Below are 24,981 nucleotides of genomic sequence, written 5' to 3'. Positions count from 1 at the left end.
GATATATATGTACTATATTTACACACAACACACACACACAAATGCAATAAAACTACATCCACTCCAAGCTCCAATAATTATTAATATGTAGAAACCTACTAATGGGATTTTATTGTATTTAGGTTCCATCCACAGTGGTAGCAAGATTGTCACCTGAACACGTTACTAAATCAAGGAAGAGCTACATCTACATCTAATAAATAGCAGCCAAGTCAATCAATGTAAAAGTTGAAGCTACTGTGTGTGCAGTCTCTCCATGATATCCGCACAGGGGTTACTGTACACTGCTTCTTCCCCTGACATCACATCCCTCTCTTACTCCACCCCCGGCCCAGCCTTCCCCTGCCTTAACTCATTCCTTCTCACCTAAGCACAGCTACATGTGATTCCACCAGTGTCTGAATATAAACCAGTGTAATCTGGCTGCTGGTCATACGGATCCCTTGTCATGCAGCTCCTGCGCTTATAGCTCCAGGGCTTTCCTATGGGTTCAGCAAGGAGTCTGTCAGGTGGAAGGAGCTGTCAGAGAGGGCTGGTTGCTGTCAGTCCAGCAGTGAGGGCTGCTCCATTCCCTCCCCCTACCCCAGCTGCAACTGCCGCCCCCTCCTCTGCTCTCAGCTGCAGCCTCCTCCTTCTCTGTTCCCTACTCTTTCTGCTGCCTCCTCCCTCCCCTCCCTCCTCCAGCACCGGCTGCCGTCCTCCCTCTCTCCCTTCATCCCTAGCCCGGCTCTCACCCACATCCCTATTGGGACCTCCATGACCACACCATGATGACGGGCATCGCCGCTGCTTCCTTCTTCTCCAATGCCTGCCGCTTCGGGGGCTGCGGGCTCCACTTCACCAGCCTGGCCGAGCTGATAGAGCACATTGAGGATAACCACATTGGTGAGTACACTACTCGGGGTCCCTCCCCTCCTCACGTATAGGGTAGCCAATGAGTTCCCAAGGGTGACCTCATGGTGCACTGGAGGTGACTGGAATGTATTGGAAGGTGCAGCCGTGCAGCAGGGATGCTCATTCTGTGGCCCTCCAGCTGTTGTTAAACTACAAATTGTAGCATACCTCAACAGCTAGAAGCAGTGCTGGGAATTGTAGTTCAGCAGCCACAGTCGTGTTACGGTGCACTGCAATCATTCCCAGAGGGAGTTAAGAAACATGGCTATATACATATCCACAGGCTGCAGCAGCCATGCACTGTATGCACCCACCCCCATCCAGCTGTTAGTCACACCCACAATGCACACCCACATGAAGTGAGCTAAGGCTAAGAGCTCTGGGATCCTATAGCTACCCATGATTATGGCAGTGGCCATTGCTTCCTTGTGCCCTATCAGTTGTGTTGTTGGGTGTGGTGGTGCCCATGGTGTGGCTGCAAGGTGTATACAAGTGATATTTGCATGCCTTTGCTAACAATCTATTGGTGTGTGTTACAAGAATACATCTGTGTGTTGAAATGCTGATTATTAAACTACACAAGCTTTTGCATGTGTCATTGGGTCTGTAGGATCAGCTTTAGCTGTGAGATTTGCAGCACAGGTCTCTGGCTTTAGCCCCTACACTGAAATTGTCCTTTAGAATGTGTGCATTGAAGCTGACTTATTGGATAGATGGAAAAGTGGTTCCTGAAACTACTTGAAACTTGTAGTTATTGACAATGCCTATGTCTGCCTAAAGCCATAGACACAAAGATAAACTCCAATGAAAATTTACTTTGTATGAATTATATGAATTATGTGGATCGTCCCGTCATTTTTCGTACCATGGCGATCGTTTAGTCGATAGGACAGGTAGATGATTTGTTTCGGCTAAAAACAATAACGCTACATGTATTGCCTATCTGACGATATCAATGGGTGACTGTTACTACTATTTGTCGGACATAACTATTGTACAATTGCTGTCACGGTCAGACCATAGTCTGGTTCTTTTACTACTTTATTTAATCTGGTTAATTAGTTGCAGGTCGGAAGATTGCGATGTACGATGATTCGTCGGATACAAGGCAAGGTAGATTACACTATAGAATTGTGCAAGTATCATATTCATTTGAGCTTCATAGGAGTCAGTGCTGGAGCAAAACAACAAAGTAGACAGGAAGTTCTTTCGTATTCAATCAGAAAACAATGTAACTATACCTACCTTCCAATGGCCCCATAATGCCCCTGGTCCTCTGTACCATTGTACTGGCCTAATTCTGACTAGTTTCACCCCAAACAAGCTCAACCCTACAGTATGTAGTTGCATTGTCTGTTTGACTTTTAGCCTTCTGTTCTTGTAGTACAGGTATGGGATCCGTTATACGGAAACCCATTATCCAGAAAGTTCCAAATTACAGAAAGGCTGTCTCCCATAGACTCCATTTTATCCAAATAAACCACAATTTTTAAAATGATTTCCTTTTTCTTTGTAATAATAAAACAGTACCTTGTACTTGATCCAAACTAAGATATAATTAATCCAAATTGGAGGCAAAACCAGACTATGGCATTTATTTAATGTTTACATGATTTTCTAGTAGACTTAAGTTATGCAAATTATGGAAAGATCCATTATCTTTCTGGCCTAATTCTGACTAGTTTCACCCCAAACAAGGTCAACCCTACAGTATGTAGTTGCATTGTCTGTTTGACTTTTAGCCTTCTGTTCTTGCAGTACAGGTATGGGATCCGTTATACGGAAACCCATTATCCAGAAAGTTCCAAATTACAGAAAGGCTGTCTCCCATAGACTCCATTCTATCCAAATAAACCACAATTTTTAAAATGATTTCCTTTTTCTTTGTAATAATAAAACAGTACCTTGTACTTGATCCAAACTAAGATATAATTAATCCAAATTGGAGGCAAAACCAGACTATGGCATTTATTTAATGTTTACATGATTTTCTAGTAGACTTAAGTTATGCAAATTATGGAAAGATCCATTATCCGGAAAACCCCAGGTCCCGAGCATTCTGAAAAATAGATACCATACTGTACCTTTACAATTCCAAGACTCATTTGGTAACCAAATGAAGGACAGCAGGTTGGCCAGCACTGGGCATCTTAATCACTTTATCATACCTCCCAACTGTCCTGTTTTTCGCGGGACAGTCCTGATTTTGACAGCTCAACCCGCAGTCCAGGATTGTTACTGAAACGGCCCGACTTTCTCTTTGATTTCCTGCACTGAACAGACAGACAAAGATTTTTGCTGGACTGAATATTAAAATCTCTGATATAGTTATGATAGTTGGGATTTCAGTCAGTGTTAAAGGAGAAGGAAAGGCTAAAATTAATAAGCTTTATCAGAAAGTTCTATATAAATACACCATTAAACCATCAAAGTAATGCTGCTCTGAGTCCTCTGCCAAAAGAAACACAGCATTTCTTTCCTTCTATTGAGTACACATGGGCTTCTTTATCAGACTTCCTGTTTTCAGCATAAACCTCCAGGGCAGGGCTTGAGCATGCTCAGTGTGCTCCTCTTCCCCTCCCTCCTCCCATCCCTGCTGTAATCTGAGCCCAGAGCTGTAAGTGAGAAGGGAGAGGCTCAGGCAGGAAGTGATGTCACACCAAGTTTATATGGCAGCTTCTATCCTAAACAAACAGAGACAGTGTCTAGAGCTGTTTACTCAGGTATGGTAAAGCATTCTGCAGAATAAATATAGCATTCTAGCTTGAAGTATTGAGGCTAATGTGTTGACAATAAACTGTCTTGGAGCTTTCCTTCTCCTTAAAAGGTACTGATGGGTATTTGAGCATTACTAGATCTGAACTCTGCAAGTCCTGATTCCCAAAGAAAGTCTGAAGTATAACCAAATGAATTTTCTAGGACGGATTTGCTTTCTGCCTTGGTTGCATGTTCTCTGTTCATATTAATGCAGAAGGTGTTTTGGCAGGGCCTCATTGTATGGTGTTAAATGTGATTGAACAGAAAGTACAGTGATTTTCTGGTACACTCAGTTTGCATTTTTAAAGAATTTTGTGTATTTTTAGCACTAGTTTTTTGGCTGCTGGGGTCAGTGACCCCCACTTGAAAGTTGAAAAGAGGAGCTAAAACAAGAAGGCAAATAATTCAACAAGTATAAAAAAAATGAAGATCAATTTGAAAGTTATAGGACTGACAGGAGTAGGATATTCTATAAACATAATATTTATTTTTTATAAATATGCCTTTGAAAATACCATAGAAATGAATGGAACGAGGCAGTATTTTACTCTGCCGACTGTGAAGATCTCTAACTTCACTCTTTGATAAAGGGGTAGTTAACCCCGCTGCACTGTACTGTAGAACCAAACATTACTTAGTTGTTGCTGGACTACAGATTCATGAATAATGTAACATATAATAAAGCGTGTTGTCCAGCAACGCCAGGGTTGTATTCTTAAAGCAATAGTGCACAATAACATGTTTCCAAAAACATCCCCAAAATCGCCATGAAAATGCAAAAAAACCTCCAATGAGAATTCCAGCTGACTTGTATCAGTTTCATTCCAGCTCCAGCATTCTCATTGGTCAGCATTCTCATTGGAATGGGAATCATTGGTCAGTTCTTTTGCATTTATAACATTGCATTTTTGATCAGTAAATTTCTCATTGGCAAATTTATTTCCATCTATAATTGTTTTTTTTTTTTTTTAGCAACTTCTATAGAAGTTGGTGTGGGACAGCATTACAGCTGGATTTACAACCCCTTTAACTCAAAGGGGACCTACCCCTTTAAACTTTACATTTCCCCAACTCTGTTGAATTCTTAGTCCTTGGGTTAGATTGTTGGCCCCTGGACTGGCTTGCCCAAGGGCTCATCTAACATCTTTGTATGTCGTCCTCATTATACTGTATTTTATCTTTAAAAATGTGGTATAGTGGATTATTGGCCCAAGTGTTGTGCGTGAATATTATGACTCATGCTGAGTTATAAACATAGCTAGAAGTTCAGTAAAATTTAACAGCACTGCAGTTTTTTTTACAGGAAGGAAGTAAACTGGAGCATGAGTACCAACACATACTTTATACAAACTTTGTACTATAAAACATTGTGTGTGTGTACTGAATGCTCAGTGACGACAACAGAGCGATGTGTGCAGGATGCATTTTCAAAGGTTAACAGTTCTATTAAGAACAAATTGTATTCTTCATTCTCCAGAGGGAATCCTACTTAATCTAAGTTATTGTTAGTTCCAAGCATTTTACAGAGATTATACATGATTCTCATCAATATCTGCCCTAATACTCTGAGGTCTGTATTGCCTTCTTTTACACACTTTTTTAAGCCCGAGGTTATTGCTTTCTGTCGCAAAGTGCAAAAAAGTACAAAATGCAAATCAGATCACACGTGCAAAGGGAGATTCCCCATTTAAGAACAGATTCTACACTTGATCTTAACCAAAATCAAACCTTTTCTCAGATTTAGGCTCAAGCTGGACTACAAATCCCAGCATACTTTAACATATTATCAAGGTTAAGGCATGCTGGGAGCTGTAGTCCAGCAACATCAGGAATGTATTCATAAAGTAATATTCCTCAATAAAACTTTTCCCCAGTTTTCCAGGGCCGGAGGCTGTATTTAAATGAAAAACAATCCTCCAATGAGAATTCTGCCTCATATGTGTAAATCTGCCTCCATGTTCCTGCAATTGGAGTTGGAAGCATTAAAGGGCACCTGTTGGCCAAAAATAATATCCCCAACCAAAGGTGTGGGGTAATAGAAACCACACTCTCATTAGGGGTAACAGTAGTCTTTTAAAAAATTGACCCCACCAGAGCTAGGACTGTTGCATCGGGAGGAGCTCCTGGTGCGAGCAGCCATGTCATAATGAATGTCTGACATAATGAACAAGTTACGGCCTTCACTCATTATGCACATTTGTGTGTTCCAACATGGCCACTCGAACTAGCAGCTCTTTCTTCATTCGAGTGTCCTAGCACTGGTGGGGGCAATTTTTTAAAGAAAAAACTATGGTTACCCTAACTGGAGTGCGGACTCTATTAGCCTGCACCTATGGTTGGTGCAGGCTAATAGAATGTTTTCAGCCAACAGATGCCCTTTAAGCACAGTTTCCTAGGACTGAATAAGTATGTCCTTTATCCCCATGTCTGAAATAAGTGTAAAATATTGGACTAAAATGCCATGATAATCTCTGTATGTAATATAGCCAGACATAGTAGTAATCAGCATTCTCATTTGTGCATAATCTTGTAATCTATAATTAGGTTTTAGTCAGTAAAACTTTCATTCATAAATAGTTTTTTATTGTGTAATAAATTTTTTAGTGGCGTTGTGGAACAATCTTATGGTTGATTTTAGTGTCCCTTAAAGGTAGCCATATGAGGGCAGTATATGCTGTTTTTTCAGAAACCAGTTCATTTGCCTGTGTGTCTTTTGAGTATGGGAGAAATCCAGAGGAGTTCGACTCAAGCACAAGTGAACATACAGCCTTTATGCAAACAGGGTCTTGGATGGCAACACATCTAGAACCGCAATGTTGTAAGGCAGCCAACCATAATGCCACAGTGCTGGCAAACACAATTTTCTCAGTCACAGACAAACAAACAGCATTATGTCCTGTCTACTGATGTTTGATTACAGTGTAATGTCATGGAGCTAACATTACAAAACCAGTAGTTGTCATAAGCTTCTCATTGGTGAATTATTTTGTATTAATAATTGAGCTTTTGGCCCAAAGCATTATTCTTGGTGAATTTACTTGCATCTTTAATTAAAGGCAAAGGAAACACTGCTCTAGATCCCTGGCTTCAACTTGGTATGCACTTGGTTTGAGATTTTGAGATCACTGCTAGAGTTGCATACCTCCCAACTGTCCCATTTTCTGCGGGACAGTCCCGATTTTGATAGCTCAGCCCGCAGTCCTGGGTTTCATACCGAAATGTCCTGACTTTCTCTTTGATCTCCTGCACTGACTCGTGAAAAAGATACAACGTTTCTGAAACTTAAAATAAGAGGCTTTTTGGCAGAGATATTTTTGTAAGAATTTAAGATAAAAGCAAAGAAACAATTGTTTCAAGAGAAAGTCTTTATAAGCAGGTCTCTTGGGAGAACTGAAAATAGCAGCTTAAAGGGCACCTGTTGGGTAAAAATGTTACCCCCAACCAAAGGTCCAGGCTAATAGAGCCTGCATTCCGGTTGGGGATAACAGTATTTTTTTTTTTAAAAAATGCCCCCCGCCAGCGCTACGCTAGCCGCATCAGGAGGGAGCTTCCGGTGCGAGCAGCAATGTTGTGTCACTCGCATGCGCACAACTGGCAATTCGGGCATATTTTCATTATGCACATGCGGACATGGCTGCTCGCACGGGAGCTCCCTCCTGGTGCGGGTATCCTATCGCTGGCGGGGGCATTTTTTAAAAAATAAATAAACTACTGTAATGCCCAACCAGAATGCGGACTCTATTAGCCCACACCTTTGGTTGGGGATAACATTTTTACCCAACAGGTGCCCTTTAAAAGGCAATTCACTTTCATTAGCAAAACTGTTATAACACAAATATATAACATTGCACTAAAATGCCCCAAAAATATGTTCAAACTTTCATAACCTGCCAAATTTTGTAAAATGGACATAGTAATAAGGGGATGTGGCCATAAATGGGCGTGGTCAAAATTGCTGCACTGCACACAGCACAAGTTTTTCTCCCTCTTTTCGTTTTTCAAAAGTTAGGAGGTATGGGTGCATATTTATCAAAGAGTGACATTAGAGATCGCCACAGTCCTCTAGAGTGAAATTCCGAAACTCTCCATTCATTTCTATGTTATTTTTGAAAGAGTATTTATCAATGGGAGGACTGTGGCAATCTCTGACTTCACTCTTTGATAAATATACCCCATGGAGTTGCTAAACCAGGGATGTAACTGAGGTGGCCAAGTCAATGCTGTCTACTCGGCCATATTGCTATTGCAGAGAGTACTACTCTGTATTTTATGACCATGTATAGGAGATTGGGGCTGAGTTCAGTAGAATGGATGGTGTTGTGAGGAAGGAGGGCCTCTGTACGAACTGTGAGATGAAAAGAGCACTTTTTATTGCCTTTTTTTAAAGGTGAATACATGGGCTGACCATGTGAACATTTGGCAAGTGTATGAGGGGCCAAACATGGCATTGGCCTTCTACTTGTTATATCCCTATGTTTCGTAAAATATTATTGGTACTTTTCTGGCAAACCTAATTTTTTGGCATTTGCTGTAGTGACCATGGGGCTGCAGTGGCACAGTGTAACGGAAATTTTAGAATTTTAGCGACAATCATGCTTAGTCAAGAAGAGTAAATTAAGGGATTGTTATTGTAGGGTGCCCTTGCACTAATTGGGCAGCTGGGGCTAGGGGAAAATGTTTTTTTTTATTGTGCAATGTTGCTTTACAAATTCATCTCTATGGCTGCTAGAACTGACCCTTCTCTTCTGGGCACCATCACAGGCCACTGTGGTTCCCACATAATTGTACATGAGATGAGATATTTATTTAGAGAAGCGGAACTGGAATATTTTTTGTTTTTTTTTTAAATTAAATGTCTTATGGTATATTCATAAAGTATTTGTTTTTTTTCTGCACAATACATAGAATTTAGTTTTTAAAAGTACTGTTGTTTATAGTATTGGGGTTTTATAAAGGTCAGGAATGCATAAATCTTTGCTTATTTGCCATCTGTTTATTTGGGGCACGTACAGATTTTATCAGGGCAATTTCATTTGGCAGAGGCTGAAGGTAATAATGTTCTGATACAATCAATTGATTTATTGGATGAAATCCCCTCCACTCCATTCCTACACTTTACTCGGACCATAATGCCTGGTTCCTGTATATTGCCGCAATTTGGTTGATTTGCATCATATTTAAATATGCTTACATTTTAAAGTGACTAAAACTTGAACCCTTTGCATATCATTGTCAGCTCAAGTTGCCATGGAAACAAATCAATGTAAAATCAATGGTCCTGCCAATATGGACTAATTTTGGGGGTAAATTATACTGTATGCTTGGTGGCACTTAAAGGGGACCTATCACCACACATAAAGGGCTAAACACTTTTTATAGCAATAGTAATAGCAATCTTTTCACTATTGTAGACAGTTTATTTTGCAATCACAAGATTAGAGGAGATTAATCGCCCGGCAACAAATAGCCTCTTCTTCGGACGACTAATCTCCACCAAAAGCCTTCCCGCCGGCTAGAATCGAAATCGCCGTCGGGATGGCACTCGGAGCGTTTCATTTTCCGAAGTCGCCTCACGAGGAAACTTCAGGTGACTTCAGAAAACGAAGCACTACGAGTGCCATCCCGACGACGATTTAGATTGTAGCTGGCGAGAAGGCTTTTTGGGGAGAGTAGTCGCCCCGAAGAAGAGGCGATTTGTCGCTGGGCGACTAAATCTCCCCGAATCTTAGCATGTGCACTTACCCTTAGGTTAAAAAGAAATCTTTTATCATGGTTAACTACTGATAACCTGCACTATGTCAGGCATCCTGCTGTTATTTTACAAATGAAGATTATTATGTCATAACTAGAGAGTGCGGTCGGAATAATCACCCTGAAGCCTTTAGTGTCTGTTAAATCCAGAAGAGAAGTTAATGAATTTGTCCCCAGTGTATGTGAATGTGCTATGAATCTTAGATCATAAGCTTCAATGGGGCAGGAATAGATGTGTATGAAGAATAAAGTTGTTATGTTTGCTCAAAAGATTACCTTTGCACACCTTAAAGAACTTCTTAAAAGTACACAATGTGCAATTAAAATTTGCAAAGAAGAATATTACAACTTTTATTCTTATTTGTGCAAATTGTTTTTCTCTTTGCTAGGGATGTAGCGAACGTCGGAAAAAAAGTTCGCGAACATATTCGCGAACTTGCGCAAAAACGCGAGCGGTTCGCGAACGGTTCGCGAACCCCATAGACTTCAATGGGAAGGCGAACTTTAACATCTAGAAAAGACATTTCTGGCCAGAAAAATGATTTTAAAGTTGTTTAAAGGGTGCAACGACCTGGACAGTGGCATGCCAGAGGGGGATCAAGGGCAAAAATGTATCTGAAAAATCTGCCTGTGTGTGCTTGGAAGAGATAGTGTAGGGGGAGAGCTGTTAGTGATTTCAGGGACAGATGATAGTAAGTTTGCTGGCTAGTAATCTGCTTGATACTGCTCTGTATTGGAGGGACAGAAGTCTGCAGGGATTTGAGGGACATTTTAGCTTAGGTAGCTTTGCTGGCTAGTAATCTACTGTTCTCTTTAAACAACTGCCATACGTTGACCTTGTAGGCATTGTTTGCCCAGTTTTTTTGGACGCAGCCACTGAAGCACAGTTGCCAGAAAAAATATGCCATATAAATGCTGAAAATAGTCATTTTTCGCCATACGTTGACCTTGTAGACATTGTTTGCCCAGTTTTTTTGGACGCAGCCACTGAAGCACAGTTGCCAGAAAAAATATGCCATATAAATGCTGAAAATAGTAATTTTTCGCCATACGTTGACCTTGTAGACATTGTTTGCCCAGTTTTTTTGGTTGCAGCCACTGAAGCACAGTTGCCAGAAAAAATATGCCACATAAATGCTGAAAATAGTCATTTTTTGCCAAAAAAAGTGACTCCGGTGTTTTTTCTGGAGACGGTAATATTATGGATATTTAGACAGAATGGGAACAAGGTCACACAGCTCGATGGCGGGTTGAAGAAAACAGTGTGCAAATAATGCCTACAAGGCCAACGTATACACTACTACAGCGGTGGATACGGATTACGTAAAATATATGAATGCTGCTTGAAAAAAGTGACTCCGGTGTTTTTTCTGGAGACGGTAATATTATGGATATTTAGACAGAATGGGAACAAGGTCACACAGCTCGATGGCGGGTTGAAGAAAACAGTGTGCAAATAATGCCTACAAGGCCAACGTATACACTACTACAGCGGTGGATACGGAATACGTAAAATATATGAATGCTGCTTGAAAAAAGTGACTCCGGTGTTTTTTCTGGAGACGGTAATATTATGGATATTTAGACAGAATGGGAACAAGGTCACACAGCTCGATGGCGGGTTGAAGAAAACAGTGTGCAAATAATGCCTACAGGGCAAATAATGCCTAAAAGGTCAACTTATACACTACTACAGCGGTAGTAAAATAAAAAAAAGTAAAATAAAAAAAAATGAATATTAAAAAAAAAAAATTAAAGTTGGTGCTGCTGAACTACTAGGAGCAGCAGATTAGCACACCAGTCCCACTCCCCAACACTGCTAGACTAATAGCACTGGGCTCTTATAGTAGTAGTAGTAGTAGTAGTAGTAAAACAACAAAAAAATAAATAAAAGCAGTCCTTACAAGGACTACTGTTATTGCAGCAGTCAGCAGATGAGATCAGAAGCAGGACAGCTGCCCACTGCAGCTACATACAGAGCACTGCAGTAGAAGGTAGATTACTAGCCAGCAAAGCTACCTAAGCTTAAATGTCCCTCAAACCCCTGCAGACTTCTGTCCCTCCAATAACAGAGCAGTATCAAAACGATTACTAGCCAGCAAACTTTCAACTGTCCCTGAAATCACTAACAGGCAGCAGCTCTCTCCCTACACTATCTCTTCAGCACACACAGGCAGAGTGAAAAAACGCTGCAGGGCTTCGGTTTTTATAGGGAAGGGGAGTGGTCCAGGGGAGAGCTTCCTGATTGGCTGCCATGTACCTGCTGGTCTGGGGTGAGAGGGCAAAAAAAAGCGCCAACAATGGCGAACCCAAAATGGCGAACGTCGCGCGACGTTCGCGAACTTCCAGCGAGCGCGAACACCCGATGTTCGCGCGAACAAGTTCGCCGGCGAACAGTTCGCGACATCTCTACTCTTTGCGACTTTTATTACATTTCCCCCTTAGCATAGGGTTTATGAGCCACTACCCATAGGTTTGTATAGGGTCGGACTGAACCAGTGGGACACCAGGAAAACACCCGGTAGACCCCCAACTCTCGTGGGTCCCACCAACCCAGACTCGCTCCTCACATGACTTTAACTGGGCAGTCCAATTGGATGTTTTTTGACCACCAATCTATATTGAAGATCCTTAAACAAGTCGTTCGACCTATTGAAGTAAGGCATTGCTGCAAGTCATTTGATAATCCCTATTTTTGTGCATACTTATTGACCAATCTGCTACTGCTTGCACAAGTAAGATTAGCTGCAAAAAAGTTTAATTTCAACATCCATATTTGCTGCCAAATTGAAGAGTTCTTGCAAAAATGTGACTTTGTATAGCCAGCTTTAGTCACTGTGACTGTTCTTATCTGAGGGTAAATATAATATATTTCCTGTTGCAGCTTGTTTATCCTATAGTCAACATGTTGTCAGCTTGGTATTTGTATAAAGTAATTTCCACTGATACTTTAAATGGGAAATATGCACTGCTGATCAACATACAAAAGCCCACTAATTATTGCTTGAGTTTAAAAGTGCAACATGTTTATTTGTTGCAGTAAACAACAGTGTGAAAATATATTTATTTTACAATTTTCTTTTACACCTATCAACTTTTGATTTGGAAAAATAAATTGGGGTGACGGCCCATGCCCCAATACTTCCTGGACATGTGAGTGGTGGAGAGTACAATTTGAAACAGTATGTACGCTATATAAAATCTACCAATTAAAATGCTGACTCCCAGCACTATGTCAGCCATCTTGCTCTTATCTTACATACATATTTTGGGGTCATTACAGGGCCAGAACTAGGATTAGGTATCGGAGGCACATGCCTAGGGCGCAGTGGCAGAGGGGCACCTCTTCTGCTGTCTACTCCCACTCCAGCCCTTGTCCCCTTACCACCTGCCAGTTATCCTCTGCGCTGCCACGTCATTTGTGTACACTCCTGTGGCGGGTGGTTCACCACCTCACGCAAACTCAAATTTGCAAAAGGCGGGGAGCAGAGCCTAGGGCACCAGACCAGCTTGGCCCACCTACGGGACATTATGTTAAACCGGATGAAGGACAGACTTGTCCAGTGCCTGGAAACTGTGCTAAATGTTTCCAACTTCAGCTGCAGGAACAAACAACATGGAGCCATAATTACACAGATCACCTGGGATTCTCATCTGAGGATTATTTTGCATTCTAATGCTGCCTCGATCCCTGGTGAGCTTGGGCAAAGGTTTTTTGTGCAATATTGTTTTAAGAATGCAACCCTGATGTTGCAGGACGATGGCACTTAGCATGCCTTAACCTTAATAATATGTGTACTGGGATTTGTAGTCCAGCAACTACCCAGTAAAGTGTGGTTGAGCAATGCAGTACAGCAGGATTTAAGAGTGTATTACTAGTAAGTGGGTTAGGCCTAAGGGTTTAAACTTTAAAGGGACACTAAACCCTACTGTACCACACTGCTCAATCATACTTCGTTGTTACTTGACTACAAATCCCACCATACATTATTAAGCTTCAGGTGTGCTCTGTGATGTAGTCCAGCAACATCAGAGTTGTAGTCTTAAAACAATAATGCACAATTAAAGTTTTCCTCAGCTCTTCAGGGCCTGCAGTTGTATTAAAATGCAAAATAATCTTACAATGAGAATTCCACCTGACCTGCGTAAATCTGGCTCCATGTTCTTTGTTCCTGCAACTGGAGATGGAAGCATTAAACACATTTTCCCAGCACTGAACAAGTATGTCCTTTATCCTCATGTCTGAATGATATGTAATATACTGAAGCCATAATAATATAATAATCTCCTTATGTAAGATAACTGCAAGATACCTGACATAGTGCTGGTAATCAACATTCTTATTGGTGAAGGATTTTAAATAGTTTTAAAGAGAACTAAGGGATGCATTGGGACATTTTTATGTTTGGGTTTAGTGTGCCTTTAAGGAGAAATTCATTCAGGCACTGGAATTATAATCTTGCATCAAAATGTGAGAATCCCTACTCTGGATCTTATGGCACAAACAGAGATTTGTTATAAAATGCTGGGAAGCAGTAACGTAACTTGGTGGGGGCGGGCCCTGGTGCGGGCCATGCAGACGGGCCCGCCCCCACCCTCGCCTGCGCGTTTTCTCTCTGCGCCTGCAGCCGACTCCAGCCGGCTGCAGCGCGCACAATGTTCCGGGGGGGCCCTGCGTGGGTGCGGGACCTAGCCCATTTGCACCCCTGCTCCCCCGGTAGTTACGCCCCTGCTGGGAAGTGGCAAGAGTCTCTTCCTATTATTGCAATTGGGAATGACTGTGTGAAAAGCACATAGCTAATAAATACATTAGCAATTTATATTCCAGTCTCATAGTGATCCTATTTTATATCAGAAGCATTCTGCAACAGTTCCCTGCATCTTGTTGCTCCAAATTTCCCTTAAGAAAGCAAGAAACCACAGAGTGTAACATAAGCTTATTGCACACTAGTTGTTACATGATTTCAGAACAAGAAAAGCTTAGTGGTAGTGATATTTAAAGGAAATAGCATGCATTCCGTGAAAAAGGGATGTAATTAATCTGCCTTATTCCACAAAGAGCAGAGTTTACCTTAAAGGGATACTGTCATGGGAAAAAAAAAAATTCTCGAAATGAATCAGTTAATAGTGCTGCTCCAGCAGAATTCTGCACTGAAATCCATTTCTCAAAAGAGCAAACAGATTTTTTTTTATTGAATTTTGAAATCTGACATGGGGCTAGACATTTTGTCAATTTCCCAGCTGCCCCAAGTCATGTGACTTGTGCTCTGATAAACTTCAATAACTCTTTACTGCTGTACTGCAAGTTGGAGTGATATCACCCCCTCCCTTTTCCCCCCCAGCAGCCAAACAAAAGAACAATGGGAAGGTAACCAGATAACAGCTCCCTAACACAAGATAACAGCTGCCTGGTAGATCTAAGAACAGCACTCAATAGTAAAAACCCATGTCTCACTGAGACACATTCAGTTACATTGAGAAGGAAAAATAGCAGCCTGCCAGAAAGTATTTCTCTCCTAACGTGCAGGCACAAGTCACATGACTGGGGGCAGCTGGGAAATTGACAAAATGTCTAGCCCCATGTCAGATTTCAAAATTGAATATAAAAAAATCTGTTTGCTCTTTTGAGAAATGGATTTCAGTGCAGAATTCTGCTGGAGTAGCACTATTAACTGATGCGTTTTAAAAAAAACATGTTTTCTGATGACAGGATCCCTTTAACACCTTTTGTTTGTAGCAAAGCCTAATGTGAACTTTAGCACAAACTACAAACTCAGCATGGAATGCAGCAGCATTAACCACATTGATAAGGACATTTTTGACATGTTCTACTGTTTCAGTTAGGTGCATTTCTGGGAGGCAAATTTGGAAAACTTGGAAAACTATAAGTAAAAATGATATGTAATTTCTCCCCCTTTATTATATTACACTGGAATCAGACATGTGAAAAAAGAAGAATAGACTTGTTCAGTGCTAGGAAACTCTGCTTATAGCTGGCACAAGACAGAGGGAAGGCATTCGGGAAGATAAGTCGCCGTAAAGATGAGGCGATTAGTCGCCAGGCGACTAAATCTCCCCAAATCGCCAGGTGTGCCCTTGCCCTTAGGGCTCAACTCCACAGGAGATTTTGTAGAATGGTTTTAGATCTGCAAATGACACTAAACGACTGCCGGATTTGAACGACGCATGCTGCGTCTCCATCCAAGACAAAAACGGATGGTGTCGGAAAGATTTTTTTCTCATTGTAATACATTGACGGATGTAAACGCACAAAGAAAATACTCCATCCAACTTTATCTGATACAACTTTATATTCTAGCCTAGGGGGGATGAATTTTGTGGCATCCTAGAGAATCTTATGGTGTTGCATGGAGGATCAGTTCCAAACTCCAGTTGCAGGAACAAAGAATATGGAGCCAGATTAATACTGGTCAGCTGGGATTCTCATTGGAGGACTTATAACATTCTAAAGCAGTCACTGGCTGTGGATGATTATTGGAATATTGTGCAATATTGCTTTAAGAATAAAACCGTCTGTTGCTTAACTACAGCTCTCTATATGCCTCAACCTTCATTATATGTTACATTATCTGGGATTTGTTGTCCAGCAAGAACTGCTTGGACTGTTTGGTTGAGCAGTGCAGCTCAGCAGGGTTTACTACCTGTTTAATATGTAATATTGGTGTGCTAACAGTCCATGGGAAATGCTGTACACAAACGGCTGGGAAGAGATTATTTGCTGATCACTTCACAGCTGTCAAACAGGGAATCACATTTGGGGTACTCTTTGGATATGGGAGAAGTCAGGAGTGCGAGGCTCTGTACGGAGTGAGTGGTATATAACTCTTTTGAGCAAACTCTCTAGATCTGTTTAACTTTAAATTAACTTTCAGTATGATGTAGAGAGTCATATTCTTAGACAATTTGCAATTAGCAAATAACTTTTTATGCAGCAGCTTTTGAGGCTGCAATTTCAGCAATCTGGTTTCTAGTGTTCAAATTACCCTAGCAACCATGCATTGACTTGAATAAGAGACTTGAACGTGAATAGAAGAGGGACTGAATAGAGGATGAATAATAAGTTGCCATAACTATACATTTGTAGCCTTACAGAGCATTTGTTTTTAAAAAGCAAAAATAAAGTTGCTTAGAATTAGCCATTGTGTAACATTGTGTAATTAGCCATTGTGTAACATTGTGTAATTAGCCATTGTGTAACATACTAAATGTTAACAGGTGAACCACAACTTTAATGCAACTGGTGGCACTCAAACACAATCCTCGGTCCCCATACAATTGCGATGGTTAATGAAATAAACATATGATAGCAATGAGAAGCGTTTAGGCTTCACAGGGTTATTTCTCAGGTAAAATTAAATAGGGAACCAACATGTAGTTGGAATTGAAATCCACTGAACCACTCAGGTTTCCTTTTCTGGTAAAAACACATTTTTTCTTACTTGTGGAAGATCCTGTGGGGCTCCTAAAACAGGGAATGTCAGGCACATTTGCACCACTAAATAGCTTTTTGGTTTTGTATGTGACCAGACGATTATAGCAACTAAAAAAAAAGTATTATGGAATATTTCCTGCCCCTTGAGAATTTTGTGGCGAAAAAAATATTTACGCCACTATAAAGGTGGCGGTAAAATTGTGCGATTATTCTTGCGGTAATTTGTCTTTAGCACATTTCGCTGTTTAGTAAACCGGCCGTTAATGTGTATGTATCGTTATTTTCAGCGAATGCGATAACTGGCGAACAATTATTCCTGCGCAAGAAAATTCGCAAATTTATATTTACCGCAAGTTAGTAAACTGGCGATAACATATTTGGTGAAAATTCTGTCTATATATTGTGCGAATATTTTTACCGCACTTTAGTAAACGGACCCCTGTGAGTCTTATTTACCAACACAGGGCAGAACTGCCTCAGTCCAGTAACCCATATACACCAATCAGCTATTTGCTTTCAGTATTCTGTGCGTAGCAGACTAATCTAAGCTAATTGGTTGCTATGGGTTACTGAACTGCAGCAGTTTTCACTAGTGTTACTAAATGAGACCCTGGATGTTTCTATTGATTTACACAGATGACAGCTAAGCTTGCCATTTGTCTTTTCAAACTACTGTGTGGCATTACACAGCACCACTTATTGTTTTCTAACATTAAAACCTATATTTTCTAGTCATTTTTTTAATAAGAATTTGGAAAATGTTCTCATTATGTTGATAACATTTCAGCAATAGAAAATATGAATCCAGGGTCTAAAAAACGGAGGTCTACAGGTAGTAATCAAAAATCATATGACACTTCATCCGATTCTAGTCATGGTACCATACTTATCGGTTACTATAACACTTTGCACAGTGTAACACCCTTAAAGGGATCCTGTCATCGGAAAACATGTTTTTTTCAAAACGCATCAATTAATTGTGCTACTCCAGCAGAATTCTGCACTGAAATCCATTTCTCAAAAGAGCAAACAGATTTTTTTTTTATTCAATCTGACATGAGGCTAGACATTTTGTCAATTTCCCAGTTGCCCCTGGTCATGTGACTTGTGCCTGCACATTAGGAGAGAAATGCTTTCTGGCAGGCTGCTGTTTTTCCTTCTCAATGTAACTGAATGTGTCTCAGTGAGACATGGGTTTTTACTATTGAGTGTTGTTCTTAGATCTACCAGGCAGCTGTTATCTTGTGTTAGGGAGCTGCTATCTGGTTACCTTCCCATTGTTCTGTTGTCTGGCTGCTGGGGTGGGAAAGGGATGGGGGTGATATCACTCCAACTTGCAGTACAGCAGTAAAGAGTGATTTAAGTTTATCAGAGCACAAGTCACATGACTGGGGGCAGCTGGGAAATTGACACTATGTCTAGCCCCTTGTCAGATTTCAAAATTGAATATAAAAAAATCGGTTTGCTCTTTTGAGAAATGGATTCCAGTGCAGAATTCTGCTGGAGCAGCACTATTAACTGATTCATTTTGAAAAAAAGTTTTTCCCCATGACAGTATCCCTTTAATAACACCGTGTACTACTGGGCTGTCAGGACTCCGGAAAACTTTAGACAAAGGGCCAACTCTCATGTTTTTTATTAAATACTTTATTCCATGTCCTTTTATTGATATATTTTTTCATGGATGGCACAGTGACTTCGAAGTTACCATTATTATCTAGCAGGACTGGGGTGTATAATTCAAAGATGCCAACCCAGATCTGAAGTGACCTGGGTGCATCTTGGCTTCCCTTGCTCTGTCTCTGCCCACACACCCCATTATGTCTGTAATTTTGACCAAGACACTGTGGGGTGTATTTATCAAAGAGTGAAGTTAGTGATCGCCACAGTCCACCAGAGTGAAATTATGCCACTCTACATTCATTTCTATGGGATTTATCAATGAGTGAAAGTGAAAGTTCATTCTTTGATAAATACTCCTTTCGAAAAGCTATAGGAATGAATGGAAAGTGGCGGAATTACACTCTAGCAGAGTGTGGCAATATCTAACTTCACTCTTTTATAAATATACCCCATAGTTTGTATGTTCTCCCCATGTTAGTGTGGGTTCTTCTGTCTATTCAATTTTCCTCTCAAGTGCCAAAGCATACAGGCAAGGTAATTGGCCCCTGATACAATTGATTGCGACGTATGTATGAAGGGCTTTACATTGTAATCTGTAGTAGGTGATGGGACTAATGTCTCTTTTCCCTTGTACTTTGGTGGACAAAGGACAAGTAGTGGTAGGCAGAGGAGGCACGATATTAGGGTGTGTGCTAGGTACGTATGTCTTTACCTTGTCCGGCACCTCGTTCCCCAATCATTTACCTCATACCCATAAGCAACACACACATGAGCATGCAGTTATGCGTGTGGGGTGGGGGGGAGAATGACGTAGCTGGACTGGTTGTCTAAGACATCTGGGTGGCTTAATCAGAGCCTCAGAACCAGCAGGTCCTGACTGAGATTCATAAAAGGCCCTGGCATTTCAGGTACATCAAGGACCTCAGCCCCCACAGGCCTACTAAATGGTGAATGTCTATGACATTGTACAGCACCCTCTCTAGCATTTGCCAGAGTCTATGTATTGCCAGTCCAAGCCTGAAACAAGCCCCAATACTTTTTTTCTTCAGGTGTATATTTATCAGATGGTGAAATTATGTTTATGGGCCTAATTTGATAAATATGCTTCAATGTGTATTGTACCTGCATTTAATGTGGACATTTTTTTTACCACCCTCATTATATAGCCTGTGATTTAAAAAAATTACACCTTTATTGCAACTCCCTATAGATCTTTTTTCTCAATGTGTGTGTTATAAATGTGCTGTAGGTATGCCTTCACACTAGAAAAGATGTAATGTTCCCTCTTGGAACCACCAATCTGCTGAATGTCTGCCTACAGCTGGTATTATGCAATGCAAAGTGCTGCCATTGTCCTGAACACTGGGAGGTTATGTGCTAAAATCTAAAAAAATTCTCACCATTTTCTTAAACCACTTCAACCTTATTCCTGTGCACATTTTTTCTGTATTAATAAATAAATTTACCTGAAAAAATCTGGTGCGGTAAAAAACTTGATAAAATCGTGAAAAAATACGAATGATGCCTTTTTTTCGGATTTAAATCCTGAAAACTCAATTTTTTTCCGGATTATTGCTTGAAAACCACAAATCCTTCAGATTACTGTACGAAACCCAGTGCAGATCATGATATCTTCCAACTGTAAACGGGACATCTGCCACTGACTTCTACAGGACCTCGACAGGTTGGAGATGGAGTACTTTTTTATTCAGACTTTTAGCAGCATCTGGGTGGAATAACTAATGAAAAAAAAATTTCCTTCGAAAAAATGGTGTTTTCCCCTTTTAAACTCCAACCAGAAAAAAAATCGGACTTTAATAAACAAGCCCCTGAGTGTCAGCAATCAGTGGATGTAAAATGGCTGTCTAGCACTAGTAAGGTTTCTTTAATATTAATTAAAGCAGCACACAATGCAACAAATTCCTTCTATCCCCAGAGGTGTTTAATGCACGATAACTAAGTGATTTATAGTTTCATGTGTTCTTTTTGGTCATTTTGGTTGGGCGTATCTTCATCACCCAGCTTCCACTCCCACCTTCATTTTACTCCCTTCTTACAAAGGTTGTTTTTTCACTACTCAGTGCAATTTTCTGGGGAGAACCCTTTTACAAAAGGTAAACAAAGTGAATCTGTAAAAGAAATGCTGGCATCAGTTCAGTTCAGTGGATATCTATAATCTGTATTATTGTGTTTACCACTCAAAATGTTGAGCTGCACTTAAAGGAAAACTATACCCCCAAACAATATAGGTCTCTATTAAAAGATACTGAGTAAAACAGCTCATGTGTAAAACCCTGCTTCATGTAAATGAACCATTATCATAATAATATACTTTTTTAATAGTATGTGCCATTGGGTAATCATAAATAGAAAATTGCCATTTTAAAAAATAAGGGCCGCCCCCTGAGATCCTACGATTCACTGTGCACACATACAAACCACATGTAAGGTCACATGAGCCAATTAACAGACAGAGTTCTGCCTTTTGCTTCCTCACTTCTTCCTGTTACAGTTAGTGTTGTAGTATTTCTGGTCAGGTGATCTCTGAGGCAGCACAGATAGAGTCACGAAATGGTGGTTCAAGGCAAGAGATGTAAAAGGGCAATATTTATGTAAATATATATTCCAGTTTGGTAAGATTCTTTAATATGTCATTCAATTTGATATAAACTATCTGTTGCTTAAGTATTCATTTTGGGGGTATAGTTTTCCTTTAAGTACTTTGAAGACCTTGTACGTGTTTTGAGTATGTTGCCTGGAAATGAACACCATGTGGCCTTTATTTGTCATAGCCTTTAAGTATATATGGGTGGGTTGTCCGGGTGTAAGAGAGTAAACTTAGCACTTGATTCTACCTTATGGCATTTATGTGAATTTACCTAGTTTTTTTCTCTCTTTTTTTTTTTTGTGCCCCAAAAACCCATATCTTAATTGATCTGATTTCAAAACAGGTATTACAAAGAGTCATGCCAGTATGGATCTGTACTACAGTAATGTTAATTACTAATGTTTTTTTTAAAATATTATTATTATATTCATATTAAATAATGTTATTTCAGTATGTTTTAGCATCACTATAATATAATTACTGTATACATATACTGCTTTTACACTGTTTTACTTTGCGATCATTGAGAAGTGCTTTTTTAGGGGTTGCTAAAAGTAGAGTTCTTGACTGCACTAGCAAAACAGGAGCTAATGGAATAATACATGGTTTACGAGAACACAATTACTATCCCATTTAATCAAATTACTGTAACATCAGAGTTTTATTTGCAGCGACTGCAGGACTGTACTTATCAAATTTGTTGGAAATCTGAATCTGTAGTAAACAAAACAGTATAGATTTAGGTTATAGCAAACCATTGGATGTTAACAGCAAGACTGTTTCATAATAATAAATGCAAGAATATTCACCAATGAAAATCCTACTGATCAAAAAATTAATTAAAAATGCAAAGAACTGACCAATGAGCCTGCTGATTCCAGCACCATATCAGGCATCTTGCTGACATATAGAGATAGTTATGTCATCTTTCCTTCAATATATTACACTGGAAACAGACATGGGGATAAAGTACAGACTTCTTCGGTACTGGGAAACTCTGCTTAAAGGGATACTGTCATGGGAAAAAATAAATCAGTTAATAGTGCTGCTCCAGCAGAATTCTGTTACTGAAATCTATTTCTCAAAAGGGCAAACAGATTTTTTTATATTCATTTTTGAATTCTAACATGGGGCTAGACGTATTGTCAATTTCCCAGCTGCCCCAAGTCATGTGATTTAAGCTCTGATAAACTTCAATCACTCTTTACTGCTGTACTGCAAGTTGGAATGATACCACCCCCTCCCTTCCCCCCCCCCCAGCAGCCAAACAACATACAATGGGAAGGTAACCAGATAACAGCTCCCTAATACAAGAACAACACTCAATAGTAAAAACCCATGTCTCACTGAATCACATTCAGTTACATTGAGAAGGAAAAACAGCAGCCTGCCTGAAAGCATTTCTCTCCTAAAGTGCAGGCACAAGTCACATGACTGGGGGCAGCTGGGAAATTGACAAAATGTCTAGTCCCATGTCAGATTTCAAAATTGAATATAAAAAATCTGTTTGCTCTTTTGAGAAATAGATTTCAGTGCCGAATTCTGCTGGAGCAGCACTATTAACTGATGCGTTTTGAAAAAAAAAAATGTTTTCCGATGACAGGATCCCTTTAAGGATAGGACTACACGGCCGACTTTGAAGCGTTTCCGTCTGATCCGACGCTGGACGACAAAACGCACGCATCAAATCGGATGCGACAGGAACAAGGGTAGTAATATAAAGCTGGATGGTGTCGCAACGGTGATCCGACAGAACACGACTGTCGGATGCAAATGCTGCAAGCTGCGTCTGCAAACGCATCAAAGTTGGCCGTGTAGTCCTACCCTAAGGCGAGAACTCCACAAGTCGGATGGAGTTGCACGCGTCAAGATATAATTGGACTAAATAAAAAGTGGGAGGTAACAACTATATGGTCCGACTGTCGGATGAAGACACTACTTTCTGCGTCCACATCCGACAGTTGTGTCACGTCAGATGTAATGTGCTTTATACCTGTGACTTTTCATTCAGTCCAGTTAGAAACTTGACGACTGCGTCTCCATCTGACTTGTCGCGTGCATTTTGTCGCCGGGTGTCCCTCCAAATCCCAAAATAATGTAACATATAATGAAAGTTGAAGCATGCTGTGAGCTGTAGTCCAGCAACAACAGGGTTGTATTCTTAAAGCAATATTGCATAATAAAATCTCCATAGTCAGCGACTGCTTTAAAATATGATTCTCAGCTGACCTGTATGAATCTGGCAGGGTTTGCTTCCTGTATAGTTGTAAGACTTTATTTTGTGCAGAATGGTGAAAAACAGTGCTGCTCCTCCTTATTATAATGATTGGTATTTTTTGTATGGAGTTGGTATAGCAGCACAGGTATATAGTGCTATTTTGAGAAATATTGTCTATTGGGCTTTTTAAACACGATGCAAGATAATTCACTGCTGGCCATGCTGCAATCAAACAGGTGTTAGTCAAGAGTAAACACACGAGGGGGAATGTAATTCAAATTCGCAAGTGATGTAAAACTTGGCATTTTGAATACATTATAGTTTTCTTAAGTCCATGGGATGAAACTTGCATTACATATTTCTTTGCATGATAAGTGGTCTGGACTTCAACCAACCTCAACTAACCCAATGTCCCTAGTAGAGTCAGAGGACTTCCATTGATTCTGTATCCAAACAGTGTCATATGGGGCAACTATTGTTGGTTTTGACTGACAAAGGGGTTGTTCACCTTTCAATTAAACATTAGTATGATGTAGATTGGGATATTCTGAGACAATTTGCATTTGGTTTTCATTTTTTATTATTTGTGGTTCTTGAGTTAAGTTTTTTATTCAGCAGCTCTCCAGTTTTCAAGTTCAGCTGCTAGGTTGCTAGGGCCCAAATTCACCTAGCAACCATGCACTGATTTAAATAAGACACTGCAAATGCAAATTAGGATTCGGATCCGGTTTGGTATTCGGGCCAAATCTTAACAGCACCTTCTAAACTCTTACTATGTCATATTGTTCTTCTAGTATATTCCCTTCTGTATTCTTGGTATTTTGGATGTAGTTAATTATGGGTTTGGAATTCCTGGCACTAAGTGTTTTGCTTAGTCTGCACATTTATGCCCAGGTAGTAATTCAAAGCATCATATTTGTTATTTCTCCACTGGCATTCCTGCAGGTTTCATGTTTGCTTTCTCAAATACTGAAATATCCCAAGTTCCTCTTTGATCTCCTGCGCTGATGCCAGAAAAAGTTACACAGTTTCTAAAACATAATTAAACGAGAGACATTTTGGCCAAGAATGAGAGGAATTAGAGCTCAGAATACCCAGTACCTGCACTTAGATACATTTGTAACTATTTAAGATAAGCAAATTTCTTGGGGAAACTGAGACTCCCACCTTCAAGGGGAAATAAATCCTAGCCATCCTCCATCCCGCTCCATAGCCCCCCCCCCCTTCCAGGCTTCTTCCCCACAGCATATATTCCTTTTAAAAGTCTTCTTGAGTTGTGCAGCAGAGTTCAAAAGCACCATCTTCTGTCAGTTGCTGATACATACAGATGTAGGTAAAAGCTTATTCAGGACATAGATTCAACTGCACATGCTCCTCCAAAAGCAGTGTTGGAGCTATACAAGAAGAGGATCAGGGTCAGACAGAAGATGTCACCTTTTAAAGCGGGGGCAATGGTTCAGGCAGTGGAAGGGGGTGGAATAGGGCTAGGGTTTTGTTCTCCTTTAGGGTAGGGACACACTGGGCGATTTGGGGAGATTTAGTCGCCTGGCGAATAATCGCTGCGACTTTTCTCCCCGAATGCCTCCCCTCGCTCTGCGCCTGGCTAAAATGAAAAATCGCCTGCGCTAATCACACGCGGCGATTCGTTTTCCGAAGTCGCCCGAAGTTTCCTCGTGA

The 24,981-nt window shown here is 40.4% G+C and overlaps 1 protein-coding gene across 1 annotated transcript in view; it reads left to right on the top strand.

The window, feature by feature from the left end:
* The first annotated feature begins 438 nt into the window (after positions 1-438).
* jazf1.S (JAZF zinc finger 1 S homeolog) overlaps positions 439-24,981 on the top strand; it is a 193,540-nt gene continuing 168,997 nt past the window's right edge. Inside the window, exon 1 of the mRNA XM_018269244.2 lies at positions 439-885. Within this exon, the coding sequence (XP_018124733.2) occupies positions 768-885 (118 nt within the window). The 5' untranslated portion in view covers positions 439-767. The remainder of the gene's footprint in view (positions 886-24,981) is intronic.

This window comes from Xenopus laevis, chromosome 6S (assembly GCF_017654675.1).
Source record: "Xenopus laevis strain J_2021 chromosome 6S, Xenopus_laevis_v10.1, whole genome shotgun sequence".
NCBI classification, from domain to species: domain Eukaryota; kingdom Metazoa; phylum Chordata; class Amphibia; order Anura; family Pipidae; genus Xenopus; species Xenopus laevis.
The sequence above is the reverse complement of the archived record's forward strand: the minus strand, read 5'-3'. Positions and strand labels throughout refer to the sequence as shown.